General features: G+C 49.5%; 1 protein-coding gene and 1 pseudogene across 1 annotated transcript; one reads left to right on the forward strand and one right to left on the reverse strand.

The window, feature by feature from the left end:
- LOC134429051 (olfactory receptor 14A16-like) overlaps window positions 1-18,956 on the reverse strand; it is a 76,138-nt pseudogene that overhangs the window by 17,917 nt on the left and 39,265 nt on the right.
- Window positions 3,885-4,817, forward strand: LOC134429485 (olfactory receptor 14A16-like). Its single transcript, XM_063176684.1, has one exon. It carries the CDS (start codon window positions 3,885-3,887, stop codon window positions 4,815-4,817), a length of 933 nt encoding a protein of 310 aa, XP_063032754.1.

Below are 18,956 nucleotides of genomic sequence, written 5' to 3' on the forward strand. Positions count from 1 at the left end.
AGAATCCATAATATTAATCCCAGGAATTGGGTGATGATTAAGTCATGGAGAGATCAGCCTCTAACTCCCCAGTGGGAAGGTCCCTTTCAGGTACTGCTCACCACCAAATCAGCCGTGTGAACTGCAGAGCGGGGATGGACTCATGCCAACAGAGTCAAAGGCCACTAGAAGAACCCAAAGAGTGGACTGTAACACCCAGGCCAGATGAAACAAGATTGACTCTCAAGCAGAGACTGAAAGACAAGCAGAAAAAAACCAAGATGCCCAAAAAGTAGAGTCAAGCTTCCACCAACCAGCTTGAGAACTGTCCACCTGATTTAATGGGTGAGAATTACCAGCATCTGTTGAGGGGAAGTACAAAAAAGACTGAAAAAGGTAATGGGACAACTTCTTTAAGTAAATAAGACAAAAGAAGGAGGGCAAGACCGAGTTGGCCCCTTTGTTTGCTACCAAGAAGGCTCCATAGCCCTGCTGCGGGTAGCAACACAATAGGCATGGTAAAGTAGGGACAAAAGGCCATACCAGACCTCTATAATTCCTCAGTTGTCTTTTAATACACAAGGACTGGAGGGCAGCACCGAGTTGGCCTCTGTACTTACCCCTAAGATACACTGACTATGGGTAGAAGCCACATAGGCACGTAGATGGGAGTCAAAACCATACCGGACCTCTGGGATTCCCTTTTGTCCGTTCCAAATAAGTGTGTCTAGGGAAAACCTGAGGTTTTTTTCTCCTGTTCCCACGGTCCTTGCCCACATCAACAGATGCTGGTATGACTCATTGAAGAGAGAGAGAAAATTTTTTACTTAATTGTTCAAGCAAAATGACTTATAGAAAAAGAAAAGGGGGGGGTGTTACAGATGAATGATTCTGTGGTTGATTCTCACAATTAAGGGGCGAATATTAAATATATGTTAAGAGAACTAGATGTTTAGTTATCCTTTCCCTCCCCCTTGCATTGTTATCACAGGATGGCCTCAGTATTCGGGGCATTTGGGAGGGTCAGTTTGTTACAATGGCAGCACCTGACCTCCAATCAAGGTGCATGACAGTGATCTCCACCACTGGACAGTGAAGAAGGAGTCGATTGACAAGACTTTGTGAGGGGTTGGAGGTATAAAAGACAGACCATCCATTTTGGAGATAAGTACATGGTGACTGAATCATTTGCTCCTGGTGCTGTATTCATTTCTTTATTCAGTCTTCTGCTGTATTTTGATAAGGTCTTAATAAAGCATTTAAATTTTTGTAAGTGAAAATCATTTCTCACATGGGGTTGGGGAATGTGAGGCAAGGTTTTCCACACTGGTCGGCTATCAAGGTATAATTTCTCTGACCTGGCCAGACCCCCTTAGGAGAGACCCTGTATCAATATCAATCACAGAATGCTGCAATCACCTCTTGTATAAGAAGAACAGCAATAAAAAACACCCTTTAAGACAGGATTACATATTTCTTAGAAGGTCTATGAAATATTTCTCCATCACTGTAAAAAGAAATATTCCTAATGAACTGCTCCAGACCAGAGGGAAATTAGGGCAGAGCCATGGTTTGTCAGGACTTGCTTGATCCTAATGATCCCTGTGGTGCATTTGGAGCTCAGCCCTAGAAGTTCGGGCTCAGGAGGAGATTGCAGAAACCTTTCCAGGAGTCAAAGTCAGAAGAAAACCCAAAGTGTCTCAAAGCATGAATGTGTTCCTCTGAGGCCCATCCCCAACACAGGCTCCTTGGAGGAGACAATTGGAGGCCAGGATGGCACAAAAACTTCTCAGAGATTCAGAGTGGAAAGGAAAATCCAAAGTACCTTAACAAACTTGAGTATCTCAAAGTATTAATGAGCCCCACTGAGTGTCAGTACAAAGCTCTCAAGGGACTCATTAAATCAGAAAATTGGGGCCATGGTTGCACAAAACTCTCCCAGAGTCTGTATCAAAAGGGCGACACTAAATACATTAAAATAACTGAAGTACCTTGAAGCATTAATGAGCCCACTAAGTGTCATTACTGATAAAGGCTCTCAAGGGACTCATTAAAGCAGGTAATTGGAGGCTGTGAATGCACAATCTTTTTCACAGAGTATGTATCAAAAGGGAAACACTAAGTACCCTAAAAAACCGAAGTACCTTGAAGCAATAATGAGTCCCACTGAGTGTTGGTAAGCCTCTCCAGGGACTAATTACAGCAGAGAGTTGGAGGCCATGATTGTAGAAACCTCTCAGAGAGTCCAAGGCAAAAGCCAAACCCAAAGTCCTTTGAAAAAACTGCAGTCCCTGGGAGCATTAAGGAGCCCACCCAGGGCCGTTCCTGAGAAAGGCTCCCCATGGACTCCTTCCAGCAGATCCTTGAGGCCACTGGGATGTGGGCTAGGGGGCGATGCTGAGGGCAGGACAAGGGGCTAACGGTGCCCAGCCTGGATGGGGCTGTGCCAGGAGGCCCCAGGGCCTCAGGACAAGGTGTCTCCTCACAGCCCTTGGTGGCACAGACCCTGCTGTGCCCCAAGGCACCAAGACTTGGCTTCTCTTTGTCCCCACCTGTCATCACTGCCTCCAGTTCTCTGCTCTGCCTGGGGCCTGGAGACACTTTCTCAGTCGTGTCCCTTGGTGGGACCCATTAAAAGTCCAAGAAACTTTGGAGTGTGATTCTGCCTTGGAGTTCTGGAGAGGTTTCTTCAGCTCCCTCTCAGGGACTGATGTTCAGGGCCTGAGCACAAAGCCCCAGAGGCTCATTAAAGTCCTTGTGCTGTGTCTGTGCTGATGAGCTGGGCTGGGCTCCCAGCACAGAGGCAGCTCCTGGTAACCAAACAAAGCTTCAAAAGCACATTTCTCTTGATCAGCAGCTCTTCTGCCAGCCCAGCAGGGCTGGGACACTGCCTGCAGCCACCTCAGGCACAGCACAGAAGCACAGAGAGCTTCAATCAGTCAGGTCTGGGAAGGTGCTGAGAAGTTCCTGGAGCAGAATCACTGCCAGCCCTTGGCACAGGAACCTCTGGCTGCAGGACAATGCAGCTGCAGCTCCTGGAGCCATCTCCTAAAGCTGGAACATCCCAATGCCTACAGACACTGTGAGTACATTCTCTGATTGTCTCTTGTGCAGAGCAGCCAGGGGTGCCCAGGGCTGTCCTGCAGAGCAGGGTCCTGCATCCCAGGGTGCTGTGCTGGGGCAGGGACTCTGCTGCTTTCCAGGGACAGCTCTCCTCAGCCAGCTCTGGCAGCTGCTCCCAGTGCTGGGGGACAATATCTGGGTGGATGGATACTGCTGGTAAGGCTTGGAAGTGTTCTTGTGTGGTGAGGATGCTGCATTTTTCAGGACTGCTTCCAGCATGACATTTAACTGCAGAACATTTCCAATTACATTATACTGGGAGTACAGATAGGGGCTGTATAAAAGGGAAAATCCTGCTTTTTGAATCTACTGCTCTGGGTTGCCTGGATGGGAAATTGCACATAGATATTCATCTTGCATTTCAGGCTGAGGAAAATAAATACCTTTTGTCTCAGTTCTGATTAAACTCGGCAGTGACAGAAATCAGCACCAGGTCCCTCACAGGCAGTATCAGTGTTGCTTTTCCAGCCTCCTCAGGGTTGCTCCGACTTTGCCATCAGAGCCTGCAGACCCAGAGCTGCCCCAGGGCAGTGCCTGAGCTGGGAGGTGTCTGCAGGGCAGAGATGAGCCCCCAGAGCTGGGATGGGGTCTGGCAGCACTGGCAGGGCCCAACCCTGGGCACGGGGAAGCAGCTGCTGGCAGGGACAGCTCCAAGCAGCAGAGCCAGGGGCAGGCAGTGGGGAAAAGTGTCCCCAGGCTCTACTGGGATATTTAAAGTCCTCTCCAAACATAAATATTTCATGATTAGTTTTCCTACAGGTCCCCTTGCCAAGACAGCACAAATGTCCAACAGCAGCTCCATCAGGCACTTCCTCCTGCTGGCATTGGCAGACACGCGGCAGCTGCAGCTCCTGCACTTCTGCCTCTTGCTGGGCATCTCCCTGGCTGCCCTCCTGGGCAACGGCCTCATCATCAGTGCCGTAGCCTGCGGCCACCACCTGCACACACCCATGTTTTTCTTCCTGCTCAGCCTGGCCCTCAGCGACCTTGGCTCCATCTGCACCACTGTCCCCAAAGCCATGCACAATTCCCTCTGGGACACCAGGAACATCTCCTACATAGGATGTGCCACACAACTCTTTCTGATTTACTTCTTCCTTGGATCACAGTTTTATTTCCTGACTATCATGTGCTACGACCGCTACGTGTCCATCTGCAAACCCCTGCACTACGGGACCCTCCTGGGCAGCAGAGCTTGTGCCCACTTGGCAGCAACTGCCTGGGCCATTGCCTTACTCACTGCTCTCATGCACACGGCCAATACATTTTCCCTTCCACTGTGTTATGGCAATGCCGTGGGCCAGTTCTTCTGTGAAATCCCACAGATCCTCAAGCTTTCCTGCTCAAAATTCTACCTCAGGGAACTGGGGCTCATTGCTATTAGTTCCTGTTTAGCATTTGGTTGTTTCATGTTCATTGTTTTCTCTTATGTGCAAATCTTCAGGGCTGTGCTGAGGATCCCCTCTGAGCATGGACGGCACAAAGCCTTTTCCACCTGCCTCCCTCACCTGGCCGTGGTCTCTCTGTTCCTCAGCACTGTTATCTTTGCTCACCTGAAGCCCCCCTCCATGTTCTCCCCATCCCTGGATGTGGCCCTGTCAGTTCTGTACTCGGTGTTGCCTCCAGCCCTGAACCCCCTCATCTACGGCCTGAGGAACCAGGAGCTCAAGGCTGCAGTGTGGAGACTGACAACTGGATGCTTTCAGGAACATTAAACTGCTGGCTAATTTCTGCAAACTTGTAATAAAAGTCATCTTTGATACTTGTTGGTTTCATTTTGGAGGTTCTTTTCTTTTGCAATACTTTTATTAATCTTGTCCATGAAGAAATGTCATTCTTTCTGCTATCATTAATTTAGTTTATCTCCACCTGCCCTGTGGGCACAGACTGTGTCAATGAGGAACTGCGCTCTCAGTGGCTTAAAATTAACTAAGAGATGTCCCAGCAGAGTTTTCTGCAGAGATGCCCTTTTGTTGCCTTCTCTGCTGCTGCAGCAGCAATATCTGTGTGCAGAGCTGGGGGCAGATCAGTGCTGACACAGCAGCTGTGCCCAACAGCAGCAGCACTTGGTGTTGCCAGTGCTGCTGCCGTGGCCCTGCCCCGCTGCCCTGGTGGCCCTGGTGTTGCTGTAGGGCCTGAGTGCTCTCGGGGCTGGGCACAGTCTTGAGGGTGGCAGTGCCAGGGCTGCAGCAGGGACAGGCCATGGGCACTGCTGGGGCAGCGCTGACGTCTCAGCCCAGGGCCTGGGGGCTCCAGGCTCTTTGCCCAGGCTCTCTCAAGAACACGGCCAGGCCAATGCTCAGCACAGAAAAGCCCCATGAGCAGCCCCAGGTTGGTCGTGGGCAGGCTGGGGGCAAAACAGCATGGTTGGGGCTCTGCAAGGGTCCTGGGGGAGATGGGAATGAGCAGCAGAGCAGGGGCTGATCCATCCCCAGTGTGCTGGACAGCCCAGGGCAGTGTCCCAGAGCATCCTCATGGAACTGTGAACAACATCCCCCCTCTGCAACCCTGGCATCTCCCCCAGCTCACACAGGTGCCCCATCCTTGCAGGCACAGACACGGCAGCACTGCCTCAGGAGCCCCTGTTTGCATTGCACACAGCAGGCGGGACTACCCCCCCATGCTGTTGGTGTGGGGACATGAACCTGAGGGAGCACAAATGCCATCAGCCCCTGGGGCCAGCAAGGGCTTGGGGACACCTGGGAAACCACTCATCTTTGTCCTGGCCTCTGCAGTCAGCCAGAAATTTGTTTCCATCAGCTGTGAGTTTCCTGTCCCTCTGCAGGCACTGTTGCTCAGAGCCAGGGCTGCCTGGCAGCCACCCCCAAACTGCCCTGAGCATTTTCTTGGCTTCACCTTTTCTTTCTTTCCTCTTCCTGATACAAATTTCTTCCTACTGCCCAGCCCTGTTCCCTGCCCTGCAAACAGCCCATCTCTGTTTGCCCTTTCCTCTCTGGCCCCACTCCCCACTGCAGTTCCTGACTTGGCACCATGGGAATGTCCCTTGGGCAGGAGGATCATCCTACAAGTGCTGCAGGAATTGTCTGCAGGCTCCTGCAGTGCCTGGTGCTGCTCCCTTGCCAGAGGCACCCCAGGCTAGGGGGGCACATCTGGGATGCTGTGTCTGGCTCTGGGGCTCCCTGTTCTGGGCAATGAGGAGGAGCTGCAGAGGCTCTGCAGGACTGACAGGATGGGCTTTGGGGCTGGCAGGAGAAGCTGAGGGACCTGGGATGCTGGAGCTTCTGCAGAGGAGGCTCAGGGCTCATCCTGCGACTGCTCCAAGGGTGGTTTCAGAGAATACCAGAATCAGCAGGGGTGGAACAGGCCATGGAGATCATCAAGTCTACCCTGTGCCCTGACACCGCCTTGTCTCCCCTGGGCCTCCTTCAGGATAAACAACCCCAGCTCCCTCAGCTGCTCTTCAAAGCTCTTTTGCTCCAGACCCCTCCCCAGCCTTGTTGCCCTTCTCTGGACACGCTCCAGCCCCTCCATGTCCTTCCTAAATTGGGGGCCCAGAACTGGACACAGCACTCGAGGTGCTGCCCAACCAGTGCTGAGTGCAGGGGAAGAATCCCTGCCCTGCTCCTGCTGGCCACATCATTTCTGATCCAGGCCAGGAGCCATTGGCCTTCTTGCCCACCTGGGCACACTGCTGCCTCATATCCAGCCTGCTGTCCATCAGTTCCTGCAGGTCCCTTTCTGCCTGGCTGCTGTCCAGCCCCTCTGTCCCCAGCCTGTAGCACTGCAGGGGTTGTTGTGGTCAAAGTGCAGGACCCGGCACTTGCACTTTTTAAACCTCACCTTGTTGGATTTGGGCCCTGGATCCAGCCTGTCCAGGGCCCTGTGGCCCTGTGCAGAGCCCTCCTACCCTCCAGCAGATCTACACTCACACCGAGCTTGGTGTCATCTGCAAATTTGGTGATTTTCTATTCTTTTTCACGCATGTGATAATCATTTCCCCAAAATCTTTAGCATATTCCCCCTCCCTTTAATCCATGTGCTCTTCTGTCCTGGAGGTCTCTCTGGTGGTCCCTGGTGGTCGTGGACCCCAATATTCCAGTGAGCCTGGCTGAGCTGGCAGGACGCTGAGGCTGCTGAACGTCCAGTTCCCTTCTCACACAATGGGCATTGTGTGGTTTCCATAGACCTGGGCTTTGGAGAACAAGCTCCAGGTGTGAGCTCAGCTGGTGGAGACAATTTATGATCTGGTAGCATGAAGTCACAGAGTTGGCTGTGACATCACAGAGTGGGTTATGTGAAGTCATTGAGCAGCTATGACATCATTGACTGTCTCTGTGACATCACAGAGCCAGCTGTGATATCACAGTGCAGATTATGACATCACAGACTCTGGTATGACATCAGAGACCAGCTGTGTGACATTAGATAATGGGCTGTGACATCACAGAGCAGGGTGTGACATCCTAGAGCAGGCTGTGACATCCCAGAGGGGCTGTGTGACATCCCAGCAGGGCTATGTGAGGTCACTGGGTTGGTCACTCTGCCCCCGCTCCCCCTCACAGTTTCTCCCAACAAGTCCAATGCTGTTCATGCTCAGTGGGGTCCCTGTCCCCCGGGATCCCCCCGGCCCACCTGAAGCCACAGCCTCCACCAAAGGATGTTCCACAGGATCCACGCCAGAGCCTGACATGGGGACAAGGGCCCAGGACTGTGTGACCAGGACATCAAGGACGGGGATTGTCCAGGTCACTGTGGCCTGGTTTGGGTTGCCCAGGGCAGGAAAGATGACTGGCAGCTGGATCACGGTCTTGGAAGGGCCTCCAAGGTGGGGCTGGAGCCCTTGGGCTGTGAGCAGAGGCTGAGGGAGCTGGGCTTGTCCAGCCTGGAGCAGGGAAGGCTGAGGGGCTCCTCGTCCCAGCCTGGCAGTGACAGCGAGGAGGAGATGGAGAACACAGAGCCAGGCTCTTCACAGGGGGCTGGTGGGAGACAAAAGCTGATGGGTGGGAGGGGAAAGAGGGGAGATCAGCCAGGACATGAGTGGATGAAATGAGTCAGGCTGGTTTCAGCATTTCCTCAACACCAAGAGCAGCCTGACCTCCCTTCTCCATTCACCACTGACAGCTTTGCAAATCAGGAATTGTTTGAGATGTTTTGCCCCCACTCCAAGATGAGTATCCTGATACAATAACTTTATTGTGTTTATATCTATCACAGAACCATGTTTGTCTAAAATTAATTTTAGTATGCAAATCACCTGTGGAAGGTGCACTCATCAGATACTGCTTGGACATTGCACATAGCTCAGGGAAGAGCATGATTGTTATTAAATTGTGTCCTTTCCAACTATGGTCTGTTGTCCATGAAGAGAAACTTTCTGTGCCTCTGAGTGTCACCAGTTCCTGACCCCCAAAGGACTCAAACCTGCTGAGTTCTTGTTCCCACTCCAGTGGTGGCACCTGCACCTCCCTCCATGCCCAGAGCAGAGCTCCCTTGTCACAGAAAGTCCCTGGCAATGCAGGGATGAAGGAAACAGGACAGGCTGGGGGATCAGGGGCAGGGCACAGCCAGGGATTTGGGGTGGTTGTGAGCCCAGGACAGACTCAGCCCTTGGCCTTGGTGAACCTCATCCAGCTGTCCTGGGCCCATGGATGGCTCCAGCTGGTCCAGATCCCTCTGCAGAGGTTCCTGCCCTCCAGCATAGCCACACTCCCACCCAGCTTGGACTCACCTGGGAACTGACTGAGAGTGCCCTCGATGGCCTCGTCCAGATCAGCAATAAAGAGATTTCACTGACCTGGACCCAGTCCTGAGCCCTGGGAACACCCCTGGATGTGACTCCATTCCTCAGCTGCTCTGAGTGCCAGGGCTTGGATGAGGGAAATGGTGGGGTGGGGGTAGGAACAAAGTGTGATTGATTGTCAGCCATGAAGGGTCTTGATTTTCATATCTGCTCAGACTGCATTAGGAGGGGCTGGGGATCAATATCAACTGGCGATTGCTGATATCAATCTATAAAGAAGAAAAGAAAACAGGACAAAACAGTTCTCTGTGCATTGTTTTCAATATGGTATATTCACTTTGAATACACTTCTGAAATCTGCCTAATTAACCACAGAAGAATTGAAGATTTGAATTATTCCCATGGGGTTGTCTTGTTTTGGTGTTTTGAACAAATGTTTATGAGCCTTTGCCACTCAATTCCTGAACTGAAGAGCTCAAGAAAGAAGAGGCCTCTGGCAAAGTAAAATTCATCACCAAGCTCCAAGGTTCTGAGGAACCATCTAATCAGAGCAGCAATGAGCAGAAATGGGCACAGCTTTGTGGCTGCCCCATCTTTGGCATGGGCCCTGGGCCTGCAGCAGGAGCAGCTCTTGAGGGCACCAAGGCCAGGGCTCTTGTGCTGCCCTGGGCAGATGGGATGGCAGCAGGGGCTGCAGAGCCCTCAGCATCTCCTGCAGAGGAGAGCAGGACACCCAGGGAGCCTCCTTTCCCTTGGCCAGGCACGTTCCCCCATGCTGGGGCTGAGTCCTGTGGCAGCTGCAGCTGCTGCTGTGCCCTTGCTAGGGGCTGAGGCCGTGGGGCAGTGCCCAGAGCAGCCTGGCCTGAGCAGAGCTGTGGGGCCAGAGCCGGCTGGGCTGGGCTAGGGAGAGGCCCTTGGTGCTGCCTAGAGCTCAGGGCAGCTGGCAGAGCTTGCAGGGGGCTGGGCTGGGCTCAGAGAGCCTGGCACAGAAACCATCAGTGTCCATCTCAGCCTGGCTGAGTGTGCAGGGGCCAAGAAGAGCAGCCCAGGGTCTGCAAGTTCTCTGGGTGGGAGCTGAGCTTGTGAGCCCCTGAGCCCTCCCAAATGCTGGGGCTGCACCTCCACCTCCAGAGATGTGATAGATGGGAGCAGGGACAAATAATTCCTGCTGGATTGTTTCTTGTGTTTGCTTATACAGGTGACCTGGAGTCATATTTAGATGACCTGTTTTGTTTCAGATAACTCTTGGAAAGTAATAAGAATAATAATTTTAGCTGAAAATAATACTTCACACATAATACACAATAAGAAAGAAAATACACATAATCACAAGAGCATCTGAGTTTTTAAGAGCGTGAAACTCATTGATGTTCCAGTAGTCAAACCTGTTCAAATACTTTCCTCAGGGTTTCCTTGAGATGAGAGGTGACCAGCAGAGGCCAAGGCCAGCCACAGCTCTCTGTCCTGGCAGCTTTTGTCTGGGAGAACCCTTGCACACAGGGAATTTTTGAGGGGAGTATCAATTTTGGCTGTGGGCACCTGGAAGGACAAATGTTTCTTTTCCATAGGAAGGAAAGCACGGAGCCCCAGTTCTCCAGGGGCTGATGAGAGGCAGCCCTCAGGATTCCAAGATCATCTGGGCCTGTCAAGTGGGCCCTGGGTGGCCAAGCTAGCCAGACCCGTTCCACGTTCCCTTGGTTTCATGGTGCTTGGCTATATCACAATGTCCTCCTTGCTTCTGCAGTGTCACAGTCGCCCCGTGCTTCCAAGAGGCCCTGCAGGGTCACATTGGCCCTTTGGTTCTGTGGGGCCCCACAGTGTCACAATGGTCTCCATGATTCCATGAGGCCTTGCAATGCCACAATGCTCTCCATGGATCCACGGTGCCCTGCAGGATCACAGCGGCCCTTTGGATCCATGCGGCCCTGAAATGCAGCAATGGCCTCTTGGTTCCACAAAGCCCTGCTGCTTCACACTGGCCTCTTGGGACCATGCAGCCCAACAGAGCCACAATTGTGTCCTTGGTTCCATGAAGCCCCACAGTGTCACAATGGTCCCTTGGATCCATGAGGCCCTGAAGTGTCATCATGGTTCCATTGGAAGGAAAGCAGGAAGGAAAGCATGGAGCCCCAGTCTTCCAGGAGCTGATAAACAGCAGCCACTAGAGGCCAAGGCCAGCCAGATCTGCCTGTCCTGGCAGCTTTCATCTGGGAGCAAAAGAATAAATATCTTGTATCTCAGGTATAAATATTCTGTATCTCAGATATATGGGATTTGGCGGGAAGAATCCCAATTTCAGCCCATGAGCACCTGGATGAGAAGGCCAGTTCTTTCCCTCAGGATGGAAAGGACAGAGCCCCAGAGTTTCCAGGGCAGATTAGAGGCGATCACCAGAGCCAAACTGAGCCAGGCCTGTCTGTCCTTGCAGCTTTTGTCCAGGAGAAACCCTTGCATGTAGAGAATTTTGGAGAAGTACCAATTTTGTCCGGAGCTGTGAGCAGAGGCTGAGGGAGCTGGGCTTGTCCAGCCTGGAGCAGGGAAGGCTGAGGGGCTCCTCATCCCAGCCTGGCAGTGCCAGCCAGGAGGGGATGGAGAACACAGAGCCAGGCTCTTCTTCTTTGGGGGCCTGGTGGGAGACAAAAGCCAATGGGTGGAAGGGGAAAGAGGGGAGATCAGCCAGGACATGAGTGGATGAAATGAGTCAGGCTGGTTTCAGCATTTCCTCAACACCAAGAGCAGCCTGACCTCCCTTCTCCATTCACCGCTGACAGCTTTGCAAATCAGGAATTGTTCGAGCTGTTCTGTCCTCACTCCAGGATGAGAATCCTGATACAAGAACTTATTTGTGTTTATATCTATCACAGAACCATATTTGTGTGAAATAAATTTTAGTATGGAAATCACTTGTGAATGATGGACTCATCAGACACTGCCGGGACGTTGCACATGGCTCAGGGAAGAGTTTGTAATTGTGTGATAGTTATTTTAATTGTGTGATTGTTATTAAATTGTAACCTGTTCAACTGTGGTCTGTTGGTTAGGTCCAGTGTGGGCTGGAGGGAGCTCAGATTTGCACAAGGCTGCTCTGAGTGCCAGGGCTTGGATGGGGGAAATGGTGGGGTGGGGGCAGGGACAGAGTCTGATTTATTGTCAACCATGAGTGTCTTGATTTCCATATCCATTTAAAGGGCATGAGGAGGAACTTGGATTCAGTGTCAATTGGAGATTGCACATGTCAATGAATTAGTAGTGAAAAAAAAATTACAGGACCTAAAAAAATCTTTTCTTGCTGTCTTTTTAATCCAGGGTATTCACATTGAATAGGCTTCTGAAATCTGACTAATCAGATTTGAACACTTAAATCAAATTATTCCCAGAGTCTTGGCTTGTTAAGGTGTTCTCAATGTTAATGAGCCCTGGGACACTGAATTCCTGCACTGAAGAGCTGAAGACTGAACAAGCCTCTGGAGCAGTCAAATTCAGCAGCAGCCTCCAAGTTGCTGTGGATGTCAGCAGCCCCCACTTGAGGCCATCCCTGCCCAGAGACCATGGAGGAATGGGCAGACAAGGAGTGTGTCCCTGGGGCTGGGGCAGCACAACTCAGAGGCACCAGCAGCTCCAGCTGGGAAATGGAGTGTGCAATGTGGCTGGGAAAGCCCTGCCTGGGCTGTGTCAAGCAGGACACACAAGCTCTGACTGCCATTCCCCAAAAAACTCCCTCAATGAGACATTTAAAAGGAATTACAATTATTTGTGTACTCTGAGTAGGATGTACTGGAGAAATACCAACAAGACATTCTTAGGAGCTCAAAACAACTAAACAGTCTTTATTGCGAACTTTAAAAAAACAGAGAAACTTTGGCAAAAGGTTTAATACAACATTCAATCAACAGAAAACACTTCTCAAAGCATTACCTTGGCCCATTCAACTTCACAAACTCTAAGCCTGTTCAATGTAATGTTAATCAAAATTTGCAAGAAGAGGGAATTAGAAAGAGAGAAAGACATAAAAGGTACAGAGGAGCACACATACAGCCACCAACTCCTGGATTCCAGTGTTGTTCAGATGGACATTCCAAGAGGAGGTAGGGCCAAGATGTGTGCTTGCCTTGTGGTCAGCCTTCAATACCCCTTGGTCTCCCTGGGCCCTTCCCCCAGGTGGGACTTGGGCTCATTTGGTCTCTCAGGAGCTGGGCTGGGGGCTGCAGAGGTGGCTGTGGAGCATTGCCTGTGCTGTGCCAGGGACTGGCAGACACTGCTGGGCTGGGATAGACGCTCTGGGGGGATTGGGATACAGGGCAGGGCAGTGCCATGGTTCCAGGGCAGGGCAAGGCTGGACCTGCCCCTTCATCCTCCCCACACATGAAATATTTCTAGCCAACAGCCTCCTCTAGTCTGTCACAATTGGGAATGTTGGAGGTGGAACCCCAATTCTGGCTATGTGCACCTGGACTAGAAGGACAATTCTTTTCCACAGGAAGGAAAGCACAGAGCCCCAGTGTTTGGAAGGCAGGTGAGAGCCTCACTGGGCCAAGGCCAGCCAGACTTGTCAGTAATGGCAGATTTTGTCTGGGAACAGTGTTTGAATACAGGGAATTTTGGAGGTGGAAGCCCAGTCTCAGCCATGGGTTCCTGGAGAAGCAGGACAGTTCTTTCCCAAAGGAAGGAGAGCACGGAGCCTTCCCCAGGGTTTTGTGGATAGAAGAGACATGACCCTTGTGAAACCACTGCCAGCCAGACTTGTCCTGGCAATATTGCTATGGGAACAATCCCTGGATATAAGGAAATTTGGAGGTGAAATCACAATTCTGGCCATGGGTGCCTGGAGGAGAAGGACAGTTCTTTCTCTTTGGGAAGGAAAACACAGAGCCCCAGTGTTTCAATAGCAGATGAGAGGCGACCCTCAACATGCCAAGGTCAGTTGGACCAGTCAGGCAGTCCATGGGAGGCCAAACCAGTTAGACATGCTCTGTGTCCCCTTGGTTTTAAGAGGCTCCATAATTTCACAATGGTGCCTTGATTCCATGGGGTCCAGCAGTGTCATAATGGACCCTTGGTTCAGTGGAGTCACACAATGTCAAAGTGGCCCCCAGGTTCCAGAAGGCCCCAAGTGTCACAGTGGTCCCAATGATTCCATGAGGCCTTGCAGCATCACAATGGTCTCTGTGGTTCCACAGGCCCCACAATGTACGTGACTCTTCTGTTCCATGATCCTGCAATGTCACAATGGACCTTTGGACCTTGGGGGTTTGCGGTATCACAGTGGTGTCCTTTGGCTTCCCAGTGTCACAATGGACCATTGATGACAGGAGGCCCCTCTGTGTCACCCTGGAGCTTTGGTTCCATGCAGCCCTGCAGCGTCACAATGAACCCTTGGTTCAACGGGGTTTCACAATGTCACCATGGCCCCTTGGTTCCATGCATCCCTGCAGTGTCACAATGGTCCCCCTTGGTTTCTTAATGTCACAATGGACCACTGATGACACGAGGCCCTGCAATGTCACAATGGACCTTTGCTTCCAGGCAGCCCTGAGTGTCACAAAGGCCTCCTGGTTTCACGAGGCCCCACAGTATCACAATGGCCCTCTTGGTTCTGTGGGGACCCCCAGGGTCACAATGGTCTCACTGGTTCCATGAGGCCTCACAGTGTCGCAATGCTTTGCTTATTCCATGAGGCCTCAACGTGTCACAATGGTATCCATGATTCCATGAGTACTCTCATTATCACAATGGCCCCTTGGTTCCATGAGGCCATGAAGTCTCTAAATGCTGTCTCCATGGTTCCATGAGGCCTTGCAATATCACAGTGGACTTTTGGATTCATGGGGTCTCACTGTGTCACAATGGCCTCTTGGTTCCATTGTTACGAACTGGAGAACCAGAAGATGGTGCGCATGGATCTTGTGTTAGTGCCTTTATTATCCTCTGGTTCCAGGATGTTTTCTTCTGTATCTCTCCCTTTAAGATGCTACAAACTAACCAAATTGCTAAGAATACAATTAGTAAGATTATCGCACTCTCAATGATAGATTTAATCCATGAACTCACATTCCACCCTAATCCTTTAAAGATTTTTCCTAACCAGCTTGTAGCCAAATCCTTTTGCTCTTCTTATGCTTCATGCTCTATTTGTTTCAATTGATTGATGTCATATCCTACATCTGCAGTTACATTTGGGATATGAATGCAGCAATGATCAACTTGTCCCTTTAAAAATCCACATACTCCATGCTCTTCCAGGAGTAACATATCTAGGGCTAATCAATTATGTAAAGTCATTTTTGTGGTGGCTTCTAATTGTAAATTTAATTCTTTAAATCCTTCCCGGATGACTTTTGCCAGTCTATCTACCTGACCTCTAAGTTCGTACAGCATCTCTCTGCTCTGATAGTTTGCTATAGGACCAAGCAATGACTCTAGGGCTCATCCAAATTTCACTCCACTAGAGGGTTCTTGCCAAGTGTCATCTGGATTTTCATTGTCTAGAACTTCTCGTCTTGCTCTTGTCTGCAGAAGTTCATGTTTTCCATTAAATGGGGACTTTTTCCAAATTGGACATAAGGTTGGCAGGCCTAAAGGAATCTCCTTTACTTTCCTGTCTACAGGCAGATGTGTTGTCCAGGTACCATCACTTGCTGCCCATACAAATTGTCCTGGACCTCGGACTGTAACCTTGGTACACCCTATAATTACTCTGTAATTCATTCTGCCTTGTTTATGTTTGATCCCTCTGCAAGAACAACCAATTTGTAGGGCTATTTCCAGGGGTGGCAACTGTTTTATCTCTTCATCGTCTGAAGTGCAGTCGTAAGTTTTATTACATGCCCACCAATTTACTTTGTCTGCCCTCGTTCTGCTACTAGTGTCAGTGTTCGTTATTGCTGGATCTGTTTCATTCTCAGGGCCTTCCCACTTAATACACCAAGGGGTGTTTGCCGTATATTGGAATCTTTGAAGAATACTCACAGACCACACACTGTCCCAAGGTTCTATCTGATCTTTCTTATCCTTGGCCTCACATTCCCATACCAGAGTTGTTTCTGTAACTTGCCTTGATTCGAGTACCTGTTTACATGTAATTGTTTTGTTCTTTTGTATTTCAGGTAGTTTTGATGTTATGATTCCCCAATTTACTGGGTCTCCTGCTGCCTTTGGTATTGGCAGACAGGCAGTTATTCGGCTGGTGTTTTGCATTTTGGCAAAATCTTTGACTAATCCAATCATTACATTCTCAGCCCGAACTGCATTAGAAACCTATATCACCTGTGTTTCTGTTTGTACCTCTCTTCATTCTAGAATGAAGAGTGGTTAGTTGATCACTTTGCATTCCACATCCCAAAGATATTAATAAGCATAACATTAGCACAATTACTGATAGCATTCTGAAAGCAATTAAACGCATCTTATCTGCAGCCTTTTTTCATTCCAGAGTTTACACAGTCCGTGTTCCAGGATGGACTTTCTTCACTCGGGTATAGTGAATCCAGGGGTCCACGCCGGCTACTTTGCTGTAAAGGTGGTCTGTAGTACCTGATGGGGTCCACTCCACTTTTCTTTCAGCGGTTCCTCGTTCCAGTTTTTGATGTACACCTCGTCTCCTGGATGTATGTTATGAACTGGGTTCTCGAGAGTCAGTGGTCTATTCCACATGAGGATACTCCGGAGCCGAGCTAAAGTTTTCCAGAGAGAAAGAACATAATTATACACCTCCTGTTTTCCTGTGACGTGTACATTAGGGTTAGATTCAGGAGATTCATATGGTTTCCCATACAATGTCTCATAAGGACTGACTGACATCCCACTCCTAGGCTTTATCCGAATCCTCAACAGTGCTATTGGCAAAGCCTGGGGCCACTGCAATTTGGCTTCTTGGCATATTTTACTGATTTGCCTTTTTAGCGTCTGATTCATCCTCTCTACCTGTCCACTTGACTGGGGTCTCCACAGTGTGTGGAGGTCCCAAGTTATCCCCAGCAATCTACTTACCTCTCTTACTACTGTAGCTATGAAATGGGGTCCCCTATCTGATGATACACCTAGGGGTACCCCAAACCTGGGAATAATCTCCCATAGTAACCACTTAACTGTTTCCTTTGCTTGGTTCATGTGACAGGGAAGGGCTTCTGGCCACCCAGAGAATGTGTCAACCCCCACTAACAGGTATTTGTATCCTCGGGTTCTTGGTAGTTCTACGAAATCTACCTGCCAATAGTCTCCTGGCTCTATTCCTATCCGAATTCTTCTAGCCGTGCCTGTCGCCTGGCCACTGGGTTGTTTTTCAAACAGATATCACATTTTGACATTACTGATTTTGCCATTGTTAACATCCGTACTGAAATTAAACTCCGCTTTAGCAATTTTACCAATGCCTCTGCTCCCCAGTGACATTCGTTATGTTTAATTTGTAGAACTTCTCTCATTATCAAGGGGGGGTTCCACTCTTTGTCCTTGTGCAGTCACATACCAGCCCCTTTTGTTCTAAGACAGTGGTTACCATGTGTGGTACATAGACATCTATGTGCCTTCCCATAGTAAGTTTCCTGGCTTCCTGTATCAGGATCACAGTAGCTGTTACTGCCCGCAGGCATGGGGGCCACCCAGCACTTATGTTGTCAAGTTGTTTGGAAAAGTAGCCCACTGGCCTTTTCCAGCTTCCCAGACATTGGGTCAGGACTCCTAGTGCTAGGTGCAACCTTTTATGTACAAACAGCTGAAAATCTTTGACAGATCAGGTAACCCTAATGCTGGAGCAGTTGTCAGTGCTTCCTTTAATTTTAGGAAGGCTTTTTTCTGTGGTTTGCCCCCGGTGAATGGCTCCATCTTCTGAGTTTCATACAGGGGTTTCGCAATCAATACATAGTCCATGATCCACAAGCGACAGCATCCTGCCATCCCGAGGAAGACTCGCAGCTCATGTAAATTCTGGGGCTCTAGAATAGCACAAATAGCTTGGACATGGTTAGTACCTAGTTTTTGTTGCCCTTGTGAAATTTAAATCTCAATGGTTACCTTTATACAGGTTGCTTTTTCTTCTGTAGCTATGAGTATATCATCAGCATACTGCAACAATAATTGGTCTCTTGGTACTTGCCCATTTTCAGTCCAAATCTCCAGATCCTTTGCCAGTTAGCTTCCAAATAGGGTTGGCAAGTTCTTTTCATTTCCAGGTGAGCTGGATCTTTCTTCCGTTCCCTGAGTTTTTCCACTCAAAGACAGTTTCCTACTTTCTTTGTCAAAGGGTATGCAGAGAAATGCATCTTTTAAATCAATTACAGTAAACCACTTACATATCCCCTTTACGGATGTTAGCAATGTGTGAGAATTTGTTACCACTGGATAAATGTCCTTTTTATTTATTGCTCTCAAATCTTGCACTAACCTATATTTACCTATTTGGTTTCTTTACTGGAAGTATTGGTGGATTAAATTCTATTGTATATTGGTGGTGAGTTCTTGAACCTGTTCCACAAGTTCAGCTAGTTATATTCTCCTAACACCATGGCTTTGGCAGCATTTCCCTGCTGGAACTGATTGTCCTGGTGAAACAATTCTGGACAATCTCTCTTCCAATGTCCCAACCCCTTGCAATATGCACATTGTTTCAGGCTTAACCCCTGGGTAACTGGTCTCCTACCCTGACCACTCCTGTTATGTCCCCTGAAATTTGGTTTTCCTTTCCCTCGTATTACTGCCAAAAGATTCTGCTGCTCCTTTTTACTAACTTCTCTTTTGTGATTGTTATATACCTTCCAGGTAACCTCAAGTAGCTTATCCAAATTCCTTAATTTCTCTCTTTCTAATATTTGCAATTTTCTACTAATGTCGTCCTGTGATTGGCCCAAGATTATGAGAGCGAGTTGAACCTTTGCTTGCTCTGTATCCATTTGGAGGTCTGTATATTTCCTTGCTACCTCCTTAAGCCTCTCCAAAAACGCAGTGGGAGATTCCTTCTTTTCTTGTCGAACCTCATAGAGTTTGGACCAATTTATAGTTTTGGGCGCAGTGTTCTGAACTCCTATTTGGATCCACTCTTGATATTTCCGTAATTTTCTCATATGCACAATAAATTAGGGTCCCAATTTGGATCCTCAATTGGGAAATTCACATCTAAACTCCCTGTTACTTGTCCATTTCTAATATCTTATCTTGCCCT

Source organism: Melospiza melodia, chromosome 25 (genome assembly GCF_035770615.1).
Source record: "Melospiza melodia melodia isolate bMelMel2 chromosome 25, bMelMel2.pri, whole genome shotgun sequence".
NCBI lineage: Eukaryota > Metazoa > Chordata > Aves > Passeriformes > Passerellidae > Melospiza > Melospiza melodia.

What these genes read in the sequence shown, in the direction of transcription:
- LOC134429485 (XM_063176684.1), top strand. Translation starts at nt 3,885, where the DNA reads ATGTCCAACAGCAGCTCCATCAGGCACTTCCTCCTGCTGGCATTGGCA.